This window comes from Onthophagus taurus, chromosome 2 (assembly GCF_036711975.1).
Source record: "Onthophagus taurus isolate NC chromosome 2, IU_Otau_3.0, whole genome shotgun sequence".
Lineage (NCBI taxonomy): Eukaryota > Metazoa > Arthropoda > Insecta > Coleoptera > Scarabaeidae > Onthophagus > Onthophagus taurus.
Genome location: NC_091967.1, coordinates 20,395,428 through 20,416,736, shown reverse-complemented (window position 1 = coordinate 20,416,736; position 21,309 = coordinate 20,395,428). Strand labels below are relative to the sequence as shown.

General features: G+C 33.2%; 1 protein-coding gene across 2 annotated transcripts; it reads left to right on the top strand.

Moving 5' to 3' along the window:
- Positions 1–215: 215 nt before the first annotated feature.
- On the top strand, positions 216–19,950 carry LOC111413832 (restin homolog). Of its 2 annotated transcripts, none has more exons than XM_071194458.1 (4): positions 216–937; positions 996–2,462; positions 18,345–19,166; positions 19,699–19,950. In XM_071194458.1, the coding sequence occupies exons 1-4, from the start codon at positions 616–618 to the stop codon at positions 19,875–19,877; spliced, it is 2,790 nt and encodes a 929-aa protein (XP_071050559.1). In that variant the 5' UTR covers positions 216–615; the 3' UTR covers positions 19,878–19,950. The 2 variants fall into 2 exon arrangements, with proteins under 2 accessions (XP_071050559.1, XP_071050558.1); XM_071194457.1 differs by having other exon boundaries at positions 18,333–19,166.
- The last annotated feature ends 1,359 nt before the right edge of the window (positions 19,951–21,309 follow it).

Here is a 21,309-nt window from a genome sequence, read left to right as displayed (position 1 = left end):
TACTATTTTCAGTGGCAGCTGAATCTACAGATATTGGAGCATTATTGACTTTTTGCTGTAAACGTTGTTCTTAACTTTCTCTTGTAAACTTCACAACCTTTGCAATTTGTAGTGTATCCTTTTTCATTGCATAATGCCCATATTGCTAAGCTATTGCGTTGCTTTGTTTGGTGCCTTCCAGCACACTTAACATATTTTATTTCCTTGGTGCTGAAGTTTTCTTTATGACCAAGCTGTTGGAATTTTATGTATTGGGAACTTTACTTATGGCATTAAAATACGGGAAGACATAATCCAAATTAAGAGTATGTACTAGAGATAAAGGCCCTCAGGAAAATCTAAGGAAAGGCCAGAATTAAGAACTCTGAGGTAAGAAACCAATGGGGTCAGATGGGGAAGTCAGCGCAAGAGATTTTGGCACAACCACATCCGTAGAATGCCAGATAATAGACTGTCGCTGATTCGGTGAATAAAAACATTAAAATAAAAAAATTTTAAATGTCAAAGTCAAATATGTAGATTAACCCGATCGATTTGGAATCTTCAAAATTGATAATTGAAAGCATTTAAAAAGATTTCTTCTTTTTTGGTTGGGGGGACTATTAAAAATTAACAATGGTTAAGCTAAAACCGGTAGAAGAAAAATTTGTAAGATTAGAAAAAAGTTACAACTACTACAATCGTAAAAAACACATGAGAGAACTCCACGTTCCTGGAATCGGTGAAACGAGACGTGAATTAGGCGAAGGTTTGGCTAAAATCCTATTTCAACAATGCCCGGAACCTATGAAACCTGAAGTGGGATTGCTACCATTATTAGAAGGTGCCGGCGATGAACTTTGGGTATCACCAAGTGATTTATTAATTCCAAAAGTCTGTTTAAAACCACCGCTAACAAATAAATACATCAAAGCATTAACTCATGAAGGGATTTTAAGTATACATTCATTTGAATTTTTAAGGTTTTTAGTCTAATTATTTTCTTTTAATTAAAGTTATCGGTGAAGATATTGATCGAAGATATTGGCTTCAAATGGAAAACGAAAAAGCTAAAGCCTTGGAAGATCAAAGAGAATTACTCATGAGAATAGCTGAAATGGAAAGAAAAGTTGCCATTAAATTAGCCAGAGAAGAAGAGAAACGAATTTGTGCTAATTATATTCAGAATATAATGGAAGAGTTTGAGAAACGTTTAGCTGAAGAATTGAAGAATTTAGAACAACAAATGTTAGAAATGCAGGATGAATTGATTAGACAAGCTGTTGAACAATGTGATCTTAGCTGGAGAATGAGAATAGAAGAAGCAATTAATGAAGTTGTGGAACAAATGAGCGAACAATTTGCCGAAGACCTTGAAAATGAAAAGAAAGAATTGGAGGTACAATTCCGTTTGGAATTAGAAAAACAAAACACAGAATTTAATTACGCCTTAAAACGCGAACAAGAATTTTGTGAAATAACCTTAAAACAACTGAGACATTGTTTGGAATGCAAAAATTTGGCGAATCTAATGTACGTTTTGTGTATGGAACGTAAAAAATGTACGATTGAAAAAAGTGCCATGGATTATATTTATAAAACCAAAATAAGCGAATTAGAAACCCAAATTACTAAAAAAGACGAAATTATCGCTCAAATAATCGCAGATAAGGAACGTAAACAACGGCAATTAGATATACGAGAAGAATGCTTATTAGTAATTTTAAAAGAATTCCAGAAATTTATTAATTTCGTTCTAAAAGCTGTTCCGACTCAAGCAGAATTTTTATTGAGCGTTGAAAAAATGATTTTATACGAAATAGCTAGACAAAATTGGGTATTAGGTCAGAAAAAGCCGTTGAAACATCTATGCAAGAAAATTTTCTCTTGGAAATCCGATTCGAAAACTACAGAACCAACACCAAAAGACAATTTAGAACCGAAAGATTATCACAAATGTCTCGACGAAGTTTCACTTATAGGCGATTTAGACGAATCCGACACCCTTCCGTTCTTCTATTACAAGGAAAAACTTTACGTTAGAAGAGACATGGAATATTATTTCGATAACGGAATTGAAATTTCTGAAACAAATTTGCTATGGAACAAAGATGTCGACAATTTAATGCAGATCTTAACCAACATGAAAAATATGAAAATCAGCGATGCAGACGCCGCTGACGGGGGTTCCGAATGCAGAGATAAACTCAAAGTTGAAGAAGTGACAGAAGTTGAGGTTGCCGAGGAAGAAGAGGTTGTTAGTACCCAATTAAAACAAGAACCTACCGAATCGAAATCGTCGAAACATTCGGAAGTATCTAAGAAAAGTGAAGGTAGTTCTCTGCTGCAGAAGAAACCTACTAAGACTTCAAGTGTGTTGAAACGGGCTTTGAAACCAATTGAAGAAAGTGAACCTGCAGAAGATGATGAAATGTCTACATATTCACCTCAAATATATCCAATTCAAACTGTTGATAATACAGGTAAGAATTTTTTATAAATATTTTTTTAACACCAACAAAGTAAAGCAAAGTGGTTTCTTCTTTTTTATTGATAATTTTTTGTGAATAATTTCACAAATGAGAAAAGATCGATGTTATGATTTATTTTTGTCAATGGTAAGGTTGGCAGAAATATTCAGTCGAGTTTGTTTTCAAGTTCAGTCGTCAGTATTCTTGTGAGGATTTTATATAACTGAATTAGAAGGCTTATTAGTCTATAATTTTCTAATTCGTAAGGGGCTGCTGTTTGATAGATTAGTATGACCTCAACTTCTTGTCCTATGTTTGGGACTGTACTGTGAGACAAACATGTGGTCACCTGAGAACTATTTTGAACCATGTCCAAAACAGAATCTTAGTGTGTGCAATTGCCAAGTATTGCCATTATACCAAGTATTGTACCAATGATATCAGACCATGCAACTACGTGACACAGGACTTGGTATCACTAATCCTAACATGAATTTAGACATAGTCTCTGCTTACAACCACGAAAGAAAAACGATCCGCTAACTTTTAAATCTAAATTACTGCTTTGCAGACGTAATTGGCTTGGTTCAAAATAATTCTCAGGTGACGTTATGTTGAAGGAGTCCTTTATTTTCATTTTTAAAGTACACTATTTTGGAAACACAAGTCATCGCTCTCAACTCCACTCGCATGCCTAACGAGAAGACTTTGTACTAGTTGGTAGTCAAGTAAGGTAATGTGGAAGAGTAAGGTACTGTGGATGAGAAGGGAACACTAAAATAATTAAAAAAAATAAGGGAATTGACTCTGAACTGTAATACCAAAATAGAAGAAACTATAATAACTGTGCGTTGAGTCTTGGTGTTTCGTATTATCATATAAATATTAAATCAATCGAAATTTGATAGTATTTTACAACGTAACTTGCTCTATTTTGGTTAATATGCCTGTCTATACATTAAGTTTTTCAGAATACTAACTGTGTCCATTTACTGTCAGATGTGAGTTCTCACTCTTCTAATATCTTTAATAGTTTGAGTGCGATTAAAACCACTGTAATCATAGTAACTATCCCCTAGACAGTTTATCAGAAGAATGATAAAAGTAGGCCTAAGCCAGATATTTTTTACAAATACATAGTTAAATTGTTATTAATAATTGGGCATTTCTTCACAAAACTTTAAAATCGTTCTGCAAAATCATCTTACCTTAGTTCTTTCGATGTATTTTCAATTCATAAGGATGGAATTTATGAAGTTATATAATTTTATGAATAGAACCCAAGGAAATTCCAGTTGCACCAGAAATCTGACATTATAAAGTGTTAGGATTTATGCCAAAAAGACCCAAGACTTCCACTTGAGCGGATTTAGACTTGAGTAAATGTATCAATGAGATTCAGACATATCTATACCTTTCGATAAATATTAAGGCAGTTTTCGATTCCATAAATTAATAGGTATAATATACGAAAGGGTTGAATTCTTGCAAATTATAAACCAAAGATCTTTCAAGAAATGAATTTTATAGCGAATTTTGAAAATTATCGATGAAAATTGCAACATCGAAAATTTTATCAAAACTTCAAATATTGTTTTCTCAAAAACTAAAAGTTATATTTTAAAACGGGTTAGTTGATTGGTAAAAGGACACTTTTATTAACACTTTGGAAAATTTTCATACTCATATTCCAAGAAGTGGATTTTATACGGATTTTAAAACTTAATCTGCGAAAATTGCAAATTCGAAAAAATTGTCGACTATTTCAAAAACTTATTTCTCTAGAACTAAAAGTGATTTTTAAAAACGGCTTGTTGCATTTAAAAGAGGACACTTTAGTTAATAATTGATGATATATCCACAAGGATCCTTCAAGAAATTAATTTTATAGCGAATTTTGAAAATTATCGATGAAAATTGCAACATCGAAAATTTTATCAAAACTTCAAATATTGTTTGCTTAAAAACTAAAAGTTGTTTATCAAAACTGGTTGGTTCATTGGAAAGAGGACACTTTTATTAATGCTTTGAGAAATCTTCATACTAATATTCCAAGAACCGGATTTTATACCAATTTTTAAAACTAAATCGGCGAAAATTGCAAAATTCGAAAAAAATGTCCACCATTTCAAAAATTTATTTCTCAAGAACTAAAAAAAAAAAAAATTTTTTTAGAAATTGTGAAATTATTACCCTTTCCCTTTAAAACTCTTTTTCAATTATTTAAATATCTTTTTTCTTCTTCGAGATATCATCTGTTGAAATTAATAACTACGTCGGTTTGTTCCGTCCTCGATAAACTGATGTTGAGTTACATCAAGTTAGCGATGCTAACGTACAACTAAAATAAATATGCGAAAATATGATTAAATATCTAAAAATGAAACTTTAAACTTGAAATATTTAACCATACATTTATCTTTCAACCAGATGGTATTCAATTGAGAAACAGGACATTCAAAATCCAGTTAATTTTTATGAATTTATTTGGTTTGTTAGCAAAGTTATAGTTTTAATGGGAAAACTATTGCAGTATTTACAAAAATAAAACGATTGTTTACGAGATTTATTCATTCTAAAAGAGACAATTTACATATTATTTTTTATTTAAGCTCTATAGCGTTTTATAAGATGAAAATCACAACCATATTGGATTTTACCGCAGAACCATTAATGAATGGATTAAAAAAAAATTTTTAGAATGTTATAACATACTTATGAGAAATGTAGGTAAACCGTGGGTACCTACATCTATTTGTAAAACTTGTAGATTAACTCTGATTAATTGGAACGATATGAAAAAGGAAGTTGTCATTACACCAACCATGTGGTATGAGCCTAAGGATCACAATGAAGACTGTTACTTCTGTGCCTGTGATATAACAGGTTATAATAGAAAAAATAAAGGAAACATATTATATTCTAACGTACAAAGCGTAACACCAGCCAAGAAAGGAAAAATAGCGAGATTAGACAAAGTACCACCTAATAAAAATGAATGTCGTTTGGAAGAAATGAGTTCTGTTGAACGTGAAAAGGACAGTGATTATGAGGATTCTGTTAGTGCCAAAGACCCTAAACTTTTTGATCAAAATTCATTAGATGATCTTATTCGCAATCTTAGTCTTTCTAAAGATTCAGCTGAAATATTGGCTTCCAGACTTGAAGAGAGGAACATGTTGTTACCCGGAACAAAAATTACAGCGTACAGAAAAAGAGATGAGGAATTTCTGAAATATTTTTCTAGTGAAAATTCCTTAGTTTATTGTAATGATATAGAAGGACTTATCAATACATATCAAGTAGGTGTGTATAAGTCCGATGACTGGCGGCTCTTTATAGATTCCTCTAAAGAAAACCTTAAAGCAGTGTTGCTCCATAACGGCAATAAATACGCAGCAATCCCTATTGGTCATTCCACCAGGCGAAAAGAATCATACGAAGACCTTCAATTTGTACTCGAAAAAATCAACTACAACATCTATAACTGGTTTATATGTGGTGACTTTAAAATGATCAATATTTTGGTTGGTTTACAATCAGGAAATACAAAAAATCCTTGCTTTCTCTGCATTTGAGACAGTCGCGCCCGAGAACAACATTGGATTCAAAAAAAATTGGCCTGAAAGATTTGATTGGAAAGTTGGTTCCAACAATGCTGTTTACAAGAGTCTTGTTGACACAAAGCGTATTTTGTTACCTCCACTCCACATCAAATTAGGCTTGATGAAACAATTCGTAAAAGCCTTAAATACTGATGGAAACTGTTTTAAATATCTTAAGTCTGCATTTGCAAATTTAAGTCATGCTAAAGTTAAGGTATCTTCGTGGAGCCTGATATAAGAAACTTAATGAAAGATGACGATTTTATAAGAACAATGACAGAGAGCGAAAAAAATGTTTGGTTAAGTTACAAAGAAGTTGTACAAAATTTCTTGGAACTGGAAGAACTGGATTTTATACGAATTTTTAAAACTTAATCGGCGAAAATTGCAAATTCGAAAAAATTGTAGATTATTTCAAAAATTTATTTCTCAAGAACCGAAAGTGATTTTTCAAAAAGGCTTTTCACATTAAAAAGAGACTTTTATTAATAATCGAAAGTGATAACAGTTCTGTTAGTAATGAATGTGATGATGAATTACAAGTGAAGAGAAGAAAACTAGACGAAACTGCAACAAGAAATTTTATGTAATGTATTGGGATTGTTGCAATGAGGTTGCTAATGACAAACCTGATATATAAAGTTGTATTCAATGAAAAAAGTCCTATTGGGCTTGAACTTGATTATTATTTGCAGTGTCCAACACCTAAAAGAGATACTAATTCCTGTGAATGGTGGAGTACTAAGTAGTAGGTTTTTAATAACCGGCCAAAGCCAAATATTTGGTAACTATCCGGATTTTAAAAAAGGCCGGATAAGCCGGGTATCGGATATCCATTCCACCACTAATATGATCCAATTTTTATGTCATTGTTTAGCTAAGAATAACAATTTTATTATGAATCATCTTGGTATTAAAATTAATAATTAAACGTTTTTGTAATAATGGCAAAGTACAAAGTTTGTAATTCACTTAAAAATAATGAAATAGTAAAAGTGATAAAAAGATAGACTGTTTTGTTACTTAAACGATAATCAACACCACTTATTTCATACGTAGGTTGATAAATACGAATTTTACACAGAAAATTCTTATTTTTATAAAAATAGATTTGTTGGCGTAAAATCGAAATTACTTCGTAATATTCTCTTAAAATCCTTTTGCTTAACACCGTATTACGTGCTGGTTTTGTAATATATGTAATTTGAAGAATCTAAAAATAAAAAATTAAATTTTTAGTTGGATAAAATTAATTATTATACATACAATACGACACATCATTACAATAATCACTTCTCCTTTTAATTCGGTGTTCACTGGGATACATATTAGAACACATAATACATACATTACATAAAAACTGTTTCCAATAAACGATAATGCAATGTGTAATCCGAATAATTTGTTGAAAACATTAACAATGTCATGTAAAGATAAATATAATCCTATTATATTAGACAACGTTTTGATTTTTTGTGATTCAACCTCAAATGTCGGTTCTGTAAGGTTTTTATGAAATGTTTTTAAGATCTCTTGAATTTTTTTATACTTTAAATTAATAGTTTCTATTGAATAAATAATAATAAATGAGATTAAAACTTGTTGAACAACGGAATAATGTTGCGAAAAAGTCATAGTCGTTGCTCTCCATACATAGCAAAAATAAATTATTATTAATCCATAACTAAACGATACTTGTTTGATGCTTTGTTTACATTTTTCTTCAAAATCACCCAACAAGTTCATGTATCATACCCAATCGTTGATGTGAACGATATTGAAACAAAAAATAAAAATAATGTTGGTCCATAAGGAATAGATAGTTACCAGATGTCCAATTTTTAGTAATTCATTCCGTAGATTTGGTAGTATTAAAATAAAATCCCACATCACGAAGTATATTAAATAGACTATATTAATAATTGATAAAAATTGTGTGAACTGTTTGAATTGACAATCTTTCTTGTTTCGTGAATATAAAGGTAGAAGTCCACAAACATTTGTTGGTATTTGAAAATAAGACCATATTGATACAGTTAAACCCATGTTATGAACACCTTTTTAAGTTTTAATCGACTTTTTTATTCAGGATATTTACGTTGTTTACCGTTTATTTTATTAATAATGAACAATATAATTATTTAGACATACCAACCATAATAAATAAACATCGCTACTTTACTATCCGTACCAAAAGTCAAGGCCCCTCACTTTAGAGATCGATATCTTCGCAACCGCTCGATAAAAAAATTGCAGTAAAGTTTGTTGTAATTACTGAACATTTCTACGTAACATATGTTAATTTAAAAATTCGGATTCGCTGTTTTGCAACTTTTGGCAACTTTGTCTCAACTTCATCATTTGTTTCAAAAACTATTTGACGATGTGTTCTTAATGAGGGGCATATTTTATTTTTTCCATATTCCATATAGTTTCGCGGAAAATTTTTCAGAGACTGAACGTCGCGCCTTTATCGTACCTACATAAAGAAATAAAGGCGCGACGTCCTCTCTGGAACACACATCGGAACCATCTTTTCGTTTTTACCTCATCATTTGAAATTGATGGCCACTTTGTTTTTTCTTTTGAAAAACATCAATTACATTCCAATGTGTTAAACAGTTCTTATAGAAGGTGCTCGTTGAAATTATAGATTCAGCTGCTGAGGACAATGGTTCGTCTAAAATTATCCATTACCCATGAGGGTTAGGATTCTCAAAATACATCCTCTGTTCATTACCACCCATAATTCGATGGAGAAACGACTTTCTATTCTACTCGGCGAGCAGCCTTTCGCAAGTGATTTTTCGGTTTTCCTGCTGTTTTTCCTACTGCTCGTGTGAAACCCATTTTCCCATCTTCTATTTTTTTTTTAGGGCTTTCACACGTATGGAGACGTCTACTCGTGCCACATTTAATCAATCCGCGAGTTGTTGTGTTTGGGCGTCAACCCAATCAAAGAATGCTGACAATTCTTCAAACTTTTTCGATGGTCTTCCACACTTTATTGAACATTGTAACCAAAGAAATTCACACTAAACTGCAAAAACGACGTCATTTTTGATGTTCCTTCAATTCATCTCTGGAAACTGTGGAAATATTTTCGTGTTGTGGAAAGCAAAAAACGTGCGTGGTTTTGCGAAGGAATTTGACCACGTATTCCTCGTTTTCACATACTCTTCTACTTTTCCAACGTAATACAATGACCTTTTTTTCGTCGCAAAACGGACCAACAAATAATCTCCAGAAGAGATCTTTTCATCATCTAGAAGAGTTTTATGTCTTCGTTATCCTCAAAATCCATATGCAAATTCGAATCAGAGTCCCAGCCACTTTTACTTTTCTTGGTAACCTTTATTACGTTTCTTTCTTCCTTTTCCCCTAGTTTTTGCACCGGTCGTTTTCTTTGATTCTGTTTTTTTGGCTCTTGTTTTTTATAATACGCTCTACGTACTTGAGCTCGTGTACACGCGTTTTTGAGGCTCTGTAAATTTCGGTAATTTTCCCGAGTATAACAGTCTCAGTTCTCTGTGTGTTTCGGGTCCATAGTGTGTTTAAGTAATAACCTTTAAGTTTATACAATCAATCTCAGTTAACAAGTAAGTAACGTGAGTAAATTCGAAATTTATTTTTGGGTAATTTTTCCGTCCTGTGGCGTGACAAATTGGCCATTATGCCGGCATCGAAGTGCGGAGCGTGTCATCAATTGGTGGGGAGAAAATCAGGTCCTGGCATTCATTGTGAGACTTGCGATACGTGGTATCACTTGAAATGCACGGACTTGGACAGTGCATCGCAAGCGTTGCTGTCCGTACCGGGCGCTTCGTGGAGATGCAGCGTCTGTCGATCGCCACAACGGCCCCCGCAACGCCGTAGCTCAATTGCGCCACCTAATCAACTTCGCCCTGTAACCGTCACATTAGAATCCGTATATGATATGGTTAAGGAGATGCGAACTGAAATGCGGAGTAAGCACGATAGCTTACTTGATTCTGTAAATTTCTGTAGCAACCGGATTAGTGATTTTGAAAAGTTGCTTGAATCGTTCAATGGAAAGATAAAAATTGTTGATCAGTTAACCACTGAAAATAGCCGCTTACGAGAGCAGGTAACGACTTTGACTGCGAGGCTGGATGAGGTTGAGCAGTACTCCCGTAGGAGTAATGTTGAAATTCATGGTGTTCCCCAACGTGAAAATGAAAATCTCTTGTCCATTGTAGACAACATTGCTAAACATGTAGAAGTCCAATTCTCATCGACAGACGTTGATGCCATTCATCGTGTTCCACACTTTGATAAGCAAAATAAAGCTCCACGGGCCATAGTGATGCGGTTTTGCAGCCGCCTAAAGCGCGATGCTTTTTTGGCGGCGGCAATCAACAAAAGGAAGTCCGTACCTGGTTCTCGACAGGGTTTGCATATTGAGGGGGTGGGGGAGAGCTGTTTCGTTAATGATCATCTGACGCCGGCTAATAAGGCCTTGTTTGCTCGAACGCGAGGGATTGCTAAAGATAAAAACTATCGCTTTGTATGGACACGTGATTGCAAGATTTTTGCCAGAAAGAATGAATCATCGCCGGTAGTCCATATAAGATCTTCTGATGACCTCTCACGCCTTTAAATAATTAATTTAATATAATAATTAAAAAAAATTAATAAAACAAACGCTCAAAAATGGTTGCTCCTTTCAGTACCATGTTCCTCCTCGTCAGTTACGGTACGACTTCCTTTTTTATATGCCCACTCCACGAACAAACGCATATCGTAACTCGCCTATTCTGAGGATGGAAAGAACCGCGGATCGGGTGAGTTGCGATCTTTTTTCGAGTAACCCACAAAATATTAAGTTTGCGGTCCGCGAGGCTGTGAAGTCTGCGCACACCATGTGTAATTTAAATATTTAATAATGTTAATAATGTTAATTTAAGATAACAACATATTTGTAATCATATTAAATATTACTTTAAGGTTTTTGCATATAATAATTATGTGGAGCAACTTTATTGGGTTTGTCCTGTTGTTGTTCCCCGATATCAATAAATAAATAAATAAATAAATAATTTCAATTCCCTAGCTTCAGCTTAGCTTTTCAATTTTTGTTTTCTCAGGTGTACTAGTATAGATTCTTGACTTTCCCAACAGAGATTTTGTGCTTACTTTTCCTGGGGCCGCCTTCGGAAATGGTCTGACATCAGATACTTTAATTACAGATATTAGTTTACTTTTGGTTTGGTAGCTGCTTTAAAAATATCACGCAAGAGCTCTTTCATCATTTCTGTCACGTCCTCAACGCCCAAAGTGTTAGGTGTAACCAAAACTGTTTGAACAGTTTCGCGAGGTATGACTAATTTAGAAGTAGCCCTGTTAGCAAGAATTCCTGTTTATTTCTTCAACATTTGTAAAGGTAGGATGTTCCAATACAGTTGGAGCACGATCCGCGGAAGTAGCTGTTGAAGATGCTTTCTTCACCGAGTTGTTAACAGAAGTACTTGGAGTTTGTATGTCAGCAATAACCTCATTAGAACTTTCCAGAGGCCGATCTGTAGTAAAAGATCCAAAAAGGCGTTATCCGTGTACACCATCCTGTTAATGGGCCATAAACCCGTAGCGCTAAAACAGCTGATTATGTTTTTAGGTGAAAAACTTTGCAAAAATGGCTCTGCAGTCAGTCTTCCTATGTCGTATATTGTTATTGGTTCCCTATGATTCGATGATATAAAATCGCAAAGGACACTGCACGTTGCCTTGTAAGGACCATATATGTTGCCTTGGAAGGAATGACAATAAAACGATGCCATTGTCTCGGGCATTAGATATGACATCCAAAGACACATGCGTCCAGTGATTGTCCATCAACAGTAAAATAGGATTGGTTGGAGAACTGCATGAATGTTTAAGAATGTGTTCTAATAACTTTACAAATAAGTTAGTAGACATTCAACCCGATTTTTCTGCGTATCCAATAGCTCCAGGAACTGCACCGTATAAATACTGGTCCGTCATTCGAACTCGCGGAAATATGTACATAGGTGGGATTGCATTTCCAGTAGCCGAAATTGTACCACACATAGCGTCTAAAACACCTCTTTCACCTGATACACATTACCCAACACTTTTGGCACCTGTTTTAGCAATAACTCTTGGTGCGAATACCTGTTTCATCTGTGTTCCATATTCGGTTAGGAGCAAAGTTGTACTTGTGTTGTACTTCGTAGTAATTTTGAAAAAAATCTTCTATATTAGCCTCGTTGAAACAAGTGGCTCTGGCCATGCTTGTGTTTTCAGGTTTGCGGTAAGAAAGATTAGCATGGCGTTTCATGAAACTTCTTATTCAATCGATTCCAGCCATTTTATTTTCATTGCAAATTTGCGGGTAATTCTTACCAAGTTTAACAGCATATTCATATGCTACTGCTCGTGTAGTCTTATATGTCAGTCCATACAATACCTTGGATGACTTTTTCATGTACATACGTTTCCTACTCTAACCCCTGTGCAGCAGAAAATATTTGATGCGTGGCGTATTTTGAACGACATTCTTCGGGTTCTGAAGAATCGTTACCGGTTTTTGATATTTTTCATTTTTTTACACCTATCTTGCAAAGTAGATTCTTGCTTTTGCTACTCGTTCTAACGTTTACATAAATTTTGTTTAATTGTAAAATAAAATTTTTATTTCAAAAAATTGACCATGTTATTCAACATAAAAGTTGATTTTTCTCGAAAACGGTCAACTTTAGAGCTCATGACTTTTAGTACCTTTTTTGTGTAGAAAACATTGGCGATTCAAATGGGCGTCTCAAAACCGTACTTTTTCCAGTGGCGTAGAAGTTGGGGAGAAAAACAACCACTACCCCTTCAAAATCTTCACCAATTATGACTTAAAAAAATTTTTTTCTCGCGCAAAACTTAGCTTATTATGAGCAGAAAATGCTTACAAAAGCTTTTTTTCTGAACTATAAACGGTTCCGGAGATATTCGCAAAAAAACGATTTTTTTTTATTAAATTTCAACACCCTGTGTCTCGAAAATGGTGCTTTTTAAAGGATAAGTTGATACAAATTTTTTTCAAATGTTTTGACAAGCTATCACATCCTGAAATCCTCCGCATATATTATGAAAGAGCCTGTATATAACATATTCAAAATTTTGTCATAGTTGTGCTCAAAACTTTTACTACAAATATCTCAGGATGTATTAATTTTCGCTAAGAGATCTTTCGCTTTATCATTTCTCAATTGTACTGTTAACAAATTAAAATTGAGCTTTATAAGATAGTAAAAACATTATGATGATTTCAATAATCTAAGAATCGATTTTATTAATATTTTATTAAACTATTGATTAATCAAGTTATTTAAAACCGGTTGTAATACAGCTAAAATCAAAGAAATCGTAAATGTTGCAAATATAAACAAAATGTTATTAGAAATGTTATAATCAATACAATTTATTTTATATTTAGGACGATAGAAACGAGCACTTCGAAAAATAATTCTTCTATGATGTTTAATTTTTTGTAAATCCTTCATTTTCAATTTTTCCTGAGAAACATTATAAAAATTTAATAAAAGTTTGTTCCCCAATGAAATTGTTTTCGTCGCATTATAAACATATAACAATAGAATGCCCTAAAAAACAGTTTGTTAGCATTTATAAATATATCAATATCCCTATTACTCACAACTCTTAGAATAAGAGTTAAGCTGTATCTTATTTTATTTTCGCTAGTAGTAGTGAACAAAGTGAGGTATAAAATAAAATAAACCGAAAACGAATAACCACACACAAAAACCATCAGTATTTGACCTCCAAATAGAGTGTTGAATTTTACGACAATTTCATACATAACTGTATATAATGCAATAAAATCTTTGATTTCTAATAATTCTTCTTTTAAAATACTTTCCAATTCTTTGAATCTCCAATAAATACCTTCCGTAGCGTAAATGATAATTGATCCTATTAAAAATTGTTGTATGCCTGGGTAATTAGCCCACGTCGGATAATACCTTATTGCAGCTTCTAATATAAATATCAACCAAATTAATAAAAATAAACTTGATATCGTAATAAAGTTATTCTTTGAACCAATTACGGCTTCCATTTTAGTTAAACCATTTAAAAAATCAACCCAAATTTTCGTTTTACTTACATTAAACTGGTAAATGAAGTAAATGTTTGCCGATAATGTTTGAGCCAATGTAATAATAATTATATATTCGTAAGAACTATTATACACTATTTTTAGTTGTGTTAGATATATCGACATAGTAATCAGTAAACATAAAATGTTAACGATTGATACACCTTTAAAGAAATTTTTGTATATCACATCTTGTTTTTTTAACGAGTACAATGGCAAAATACCACAGGTATTAAATACCAATTGAAAATGTACAAACATTGATGTTGTTATACCCATTTTTATACATATATTATTATTAGCTTCAAACTTATAATGAAAATGTTATTTAGATTCATACTAAAAGTTATGATGTTAAAGTATGATTTAGGTCAGTTATTATGAATAAAAAATGTTATGTTTATTTTGTGAAATTTAGATGTGCAAACGATGATAATAAATATATAATATAAATATATGTAGTGGTGTTCCTTAAATAATAGAAAAAATTTTAACCAAGGCTAAAGTTTCGAGAAAACTATACATAATAAGCGTTTTATTGTTTCTAATATTTACAATTTTCCCTTTAATACATTCTACTATACAGGGTGTATCTGAATGACTGCAACAAACTTCAAGGTTGATTCTTTAGTGAATTTTAAGGGTACTTTGACATATGAACCATGGGCGACTTCGGGTCCCCTAAGGAGCTACACCCCTCCCAAAAATAGCGGAAAATTGTGGTTTAATTTTTTTTTTCTCAAAAACCATAAACGCTAGAAAAATGAAATTTGGGGAATATGTTTAACTCATAATAGGGCACGTTTTGACCCTATTTGTACTTTCAACCTACCCTTCTAAACTACTAAACGTAACCACCCCCGTTCAATTTATGCCTAGATTTTTTTTATGGAGATGATAAATACATTGGAAAAATTTCAGTTAGATAGATAAAACTATTCTAAAATTTAATCAATTTTCAGTGACGACAACTCAATACTCTCCCAAACCTTGTAATCTCCCTTCTCACTTTCCCTGAGACTTCCATAACATAATTTACCATCCCCCTTTCCCTTCTGCCTGTCTTGCACAATATTCTGACCTCGTTCTTGAAGTCATGCCAACCTATCCCAACCCCTTGCTCCGTGTTTTTACTCCAGAGCTGCTCCAATAATACCCCCTCGTTCATCTCTCTGTCCACATCACCTTGAGCCACACCATTGCTGGTTCCCTTGCCAATTCAACATCCCTCCCCGAGTCTCCCTCTATTAATACCCTCTTGTTTTTCAGTTTGGTTACCCTTTTCAACTTCACGTCTTTGCAGGTGTCTTCTTTTTCTAGCTTCTTCACCACATCATTCTTTAGTTCCGCGCTATCCACGATATTCTGCCCACCCTGAACTATGATGATGTTCTTGCTCGCGCCCTTTCTCTCCCCCAGCCTTCCTCCAGTACTAACCGGGTCCACTTCGTTCCCCGCACCCCTCTTAACAGCTCTAGCGTATCCTTTATACTCTCTATTCCCTGCTTCTTTCCAGGTCTCCATCGCTCCTGCTATCTTTTTCTTGATCCTTTTCTCCAAAAATATACAAAACGAGATAATAAATTTGCTGCAACAAAGCGTAAAGTTTTATATTATTGATGAAATGAAAAAATGTTAATATTTTTCAATAATTCTAGGATACAGTCTTAACATTAATAAAATAGCAGAAATGACGCTTGCAATCAGATATGTTTCACTCAATTAAATTGAGGCAGATGTTCAAATTAAAACTGATGAAAATTGTATAGGCCAAAAATGCAACTGGTCGTTAGACATATGCAAATTGGTGAAATGAGGAATTGCAAAGTAAAAGAAGAGAGCTAACCAAATAAGGAGAACACAAAGAGAGGACGCAGGCAGCTCCAAACTGCAATTCATAATTGTTAGGAAGGAATATAAACAGCAAGTAGTCCACTCATAGATGGAAGTTTAGAGAGTGAGTAGATCGAGAACAGAATGAGTGCTAATGCCATGTTGCAATAAACCAGAGAGATTTGGAAGTAGGGAGGGAACTTTGGGATATGTTCCTCAAATACTTTCCTACTGATAAAATGAAAAACAACACACCTCGGTAAACGCAAGTAAAAAGTGTGATGGTAAGAAGCACGAAAAGCTGGAAGGAAGATGTGGCTAAATGGTTAGGGGAAAAAGTTAGTATGAACAAAATTGGTCGGTGAGAGTGAAGATCCCGGTTACGACGACTTAAAAGCCGTCGTGGTTAAAATGAAATGGAGAGAGCCACTCTTATAAGAGTGATGGAATGAAATTGATAGATTTGACTGTAATGATGTAATTTAGTTTACGCAGCCGAATGGTGGCGTCAGGATAATATGCCTGGCATCTGCGATTGTTTAAATTCTGGATCGTATAGTGATTCCGATAAGGCTGTTGGCATATATGGAAAAGAATGGTTAATTGAATGAGGTCCAACTTGGGTTCGAGAGAGGAAGAGGTACTCTGCAGGCATTGGATGTTCTGGCATTAGTTGTAGTGTTCGATGTGCTATTTCCTGAATAAAAAGCATATTAAATATGAGGATGTAGGGTACGTTGCAAATTGGGGTGTCCTCATGGCTTTAGCGTGGCTTTAGAAGGTATGAGATGATCTCGACGCCTGTGTGAAAGCGAAAGGATACCTCGAACTTTGATTGTACATTTGGCAGAAACTTTATGACAAATTTCATGTCTCTATGTGCTTCCATTCTGTTTTTATCAACAGAAATACTATGCTACCGGACTTTTGTGACACCCTGTGATGCTTGAACTTCTTAATACGTTATCATGTTGGTCATGTCTTCAGAAAATATGTTTATTTATTGATCAATATATTGTCTTCTTACATTAGTGATAATTATTTATTAACAGTAGCTACTAAGTTTATTAATATTAAGCTTAAATTAAAAATAAAAAGAGAATATAACGTTTTATAAGAAAGCCTCCTAATTCCAGGTATATTAAATATTGGTTGATAAATTGTGAACTGCTTAAAACATATTATATTAAACTCCTCGCTATCAATTTCTTTTAACAACAATAAAATTTTCAATCCTAATTTTCCAATTTTAGTTGGTATGTAAACGTATAAAGCTATAACTACCTAAAAAAACAATAAAAGTAAATAGTCATTAGTAATAAGAATTGTTTTGCGTTTAAAAATCTCACCAAAGATTTTAAAACAAGTATATAGTCTGTATACCATATAAAATCGAATAAATTTGAAGTAATAATTCGACAAATTATTACCATAATTGTAATTGAGTTTGTAATAACTGCTATAGAAATATGAAGACCGAATAGTTCGTTGTATAATCGAACACAAATTTGAAGCTTACAATAAATTTTCATAACATTTAGCATTTTCTTGTTTGTAGTTTTGTTAAAACCAGCTAATTTATCGTTTTTACATTTTTTAACTTCTTCATAAATCATTTGAAATTTTAAATAAATCATTTCATTGACACCCAAACTGATGGGATACATTAATAATTCTCTTATAGCCACATAAAAATATCTATAATCGATTGAATCATAATGTATTATCAATGATCCACTAACCAACGTAAAAAACCATAGCGGAAATGAATATTTAAATCTTTGATCGACGTTTTCTTCGATTTCCGCCAAATTATTTAATAAACAAATCCATTTTTCTTCTGAATTTATATGAATTCGATAAGAAAAACAAATCATTGAACCATAACACAAAATATACAACGCTACGGAAACACATCTTGTTATATCATCGGAATATTGTACCATGCCTTTAACTATTTCATCAATTAAAGTCCAAATATACACAAAAGTGTAAGTGGTGTTTCCAAATAAAACGATTTTAGAGAATGTTTTACACAAACAGGTTCGATTTTTTAACGAATAATACGGCAAAAGGCCAAGTAAATTTGCCAACAACTGTACGTAACAATAACTTGAAACTGTTAAACCCATACTTACTGAGTTTTTAAATAATTCCATACATTTTATTCGTTTTATTTTATCTATCAAGGTTGTACAAATAAAAATTAATTATTCAAAAATTATTTACGTTTTAAACATAACGATTTTTTATGCTTATCTAAATCAAATAATATAAATATCTTATAATTGTTTATAGTTTCTGTTTTAGGACTACTAGCTGCTCAAGATTCTTTATCAACAATAAAAATGTCTCGAAGAAGTTCATTAAAAGGTGTACAAACTACTAAAAATGGATCACTATCGGAAATGGATAGAACCACCGCAGAAGTAAATGAACCTGTTCAAGCGACACCGATGGATAAACTTAGCACGACGAAAAAAAATGCTTTAGCCGAAGGTGGAACGGTTAGTTTTGAACGATTCCAAGCGATTAGAATATTGGATGAAATCGAATTAACAAAACCATCTAATCGATCATCAAGAATAAGCTTGGCCAAACCAAAATTGTCCCCAAAATCAGATATAGAATCGATCTTACAAAAGAAACCTCCCTCGAAAGCGGTCTCTGGTTCGAAATTATTGCAAGCAACCGATTCCTTGATAATTCATAGACATTCATTAACGATGGGACATAAATTAATGGAATCACAGAAACAACAACCAGTTTCTCATCGGGGCTCGGTAATTTCAAAGTTGAGTTTTACCAAAGATTCTTTGGAATTGTTAAGAAGACAATCGTTCCTTTATTCGAAAAATGTTAAAAAGGAATCTGAAATCATCGAGGATACACTCTTATTAGGGAAAACCGATTCTGTACAATCGCAAAAAGTAGAAAAGCAAGACAAATATCAAAGAATTCAGAAAGTGGTTTCTCCATTAACAGTATCTCATATTGGAGTTGCTAAAATTCCTACCGATACTAAAGAGGCTGATGTCAAATTTTCACCGATTCATGAAGTTTATGAAACTAATGTTCTAAAAAGTGCAGATTCACCATGGAATATTTATAAGGATGAAACAAAACTGAAAGGTATTAAAATATTGTTCTTATAATAGAAAACTAGAACTAATACTATCATTATTATTAGAGCTAACAGTAAACCTAGATCTTATAATATTCTCCACCCAACCAACCCCAAGACCACCCACTGCCTCCACCTACCAACCATCCAGTACTACTGAAGGACTATATTCCGTTATCAGCTGCAAGCCCCCGCTAAACACGATCCTTATCCGATTCTATCCATTTCTTCTACAAATCTCTAACATCGTTCACCTCCCTCTTATACATACACTTCTGAACACCCGCCTCATATCACCCTTTTCACCCCCAAGCTTAGAAAGCTTAGATTTCGATAAGACCAAGATGGTAACCAGAGCCGAAAATAATTTCCAAAAGATGACAAGAGAGATTCATCGAAATAGGAGTAACATGAACAGTTAATTAACTTTAACTCGATAGCTTTTAGTTCTAGCTCTACTGTTAGATCTAGTGATAGTTTTAGTTCTATTATATTTTATTTTTCTTTAATTAAAATTCATTAAATTATCCTTATTTATAGTTAAATCTTCTTCTGTATCATCGGATAAAACTCCAGTTGCAGAGGTAGTTGGAGATCGCAAAGATAGAGATTACATGGACACTACCTACATGTTTACAGACAAAAGAATAAGATCAATTATGACCATTTTAAAGAAAGATCCAACATTAATTCGTTTATTTACAAGGGTCAAAAATTAATACCTTTTTATTTTTGTCAAATCATATTTATGATCAAAATTTTGTAAAGAAAAAAATAAATAATTCTTAAATATTTGGCGTTTAGTTATTTTCTATTTCTTTTTTTTTATTTATTTTAAAACCAGTTCAATAATGACATTGTTTTTCTTGGCTGCGTTGATACAAAATAATTTTGATAACCATTTCTTGATTTTGTCCACTGACCTTTGAAGTGTCTCAATAGCATAAATAAAGATGTCGTTTTATCCCATTATTAACATGTCATCCGCAAATATGGCCATTTCGAAGTTTACGTCAGTCGGGATATCATGCATAAAGATGTTGAACAGAGCAGGGAATAAACTACTACCTTGTGGGACACCTGATGGTGACGGAGAAAGTTCTCTCCTCCAGGAAGGAGAACAGAATGGCAAGTAAATAGTTACTTAACCCCGTTTGATTGAGGTTGTATTTTAATCCTTCAATCCAGACAGCATCAAAGGCCCTTGCTACATTCAGGGAAACAATAGCTGTAAACTTTTTAGCCTCGTATCCTTCTTCTATTTATTCCGCTACTCTTGCCAGTTGGTGAACCTACCAAAAAATGTTAAGATACGAAAGTTTTAAAATTTATTACTATAAAGACAAATTAAGTATATAGGGTCATTCAAAAAGTTATGACGAAACAAAGTTACGTTTTCTTTAATGGAACACCTGTATGTTATTCCATATTTTAGTTTATTTCGAAATTCTAAACAAAATTCAGATAGCACATCATACACCTAAACTTAACCGCTTTCCAGATATCGAGCAAGAGATGTAAAAACTGATGAAAGTTGTTTAGGCTTCTTTTGGAATTTATTTATTTAGTATTCATATAATAATAAATTCCAATTTTGATGCAAACAAAAGATTTTTATTTAGCCTCGGCTCTTGATCTACGTGGGCTTACGTGGACTTGAGTTCGTGTAGGATCGAGAATTTCATTGATGTAAAGAAGTGTATAGGTATGTAAAGGCTGTATAACGAAATGGGATAAATACAGGGATTGTGGTAGGAAGAATGCATAGCCGGTATGTGCGCATTGTAAAGCGAGGAGGAATTTGTGAATGAGTCAAGATTGACATCATGAGGTAATTGCAGAGAAAGATACCTATCCTTCGAAGAACTTTCAACAACACAGAATAGGTAGCAGTGACACAGGTTTTTCTTATCAGATATACACCATATACAGTAACACTAGTCAAAAGAGCGCTTCGCCCCACTGTGCGGCGTCATGTTGTAGAAAGAAAGAGATTAGAATTAGCATTTGTCTAACGCTCAATCAAACCTTCAGTTCAGTTATTATATGATCACTCAACGACTTCTCATCTAGAAGTGCCCACCTATAGGAATCATAATGTCAATCTTGACTCATTCACAATTTCCGCCTCGCTTTACAATTCGCACTATG

Excerpts from the sequence above, each read along its gene's own strand:
- LOC111413832 (XM_071194457.1), top strand. The coding sequence starts at position 616 with ATGGTTAAGCTAAAACCGGTAGAAGAAAAATTTGTAAGATTAGAAAAA. Across the intron at positions 2,463-18,332 it reads TCAAACTGTTGATAATACAG|TTTCTGTTTTAGGACTACTA; the intron begins GTAAGAATTTTT and ends AATTGTTTATAG. Across the intron at positions 19,167-19,698 it reads GGATGAAACAAAACTGAAAG|TTAAATCTTCTTCTGTATCA; the intron begins GTATTAAAATAT and ends CCTTATTTATAG.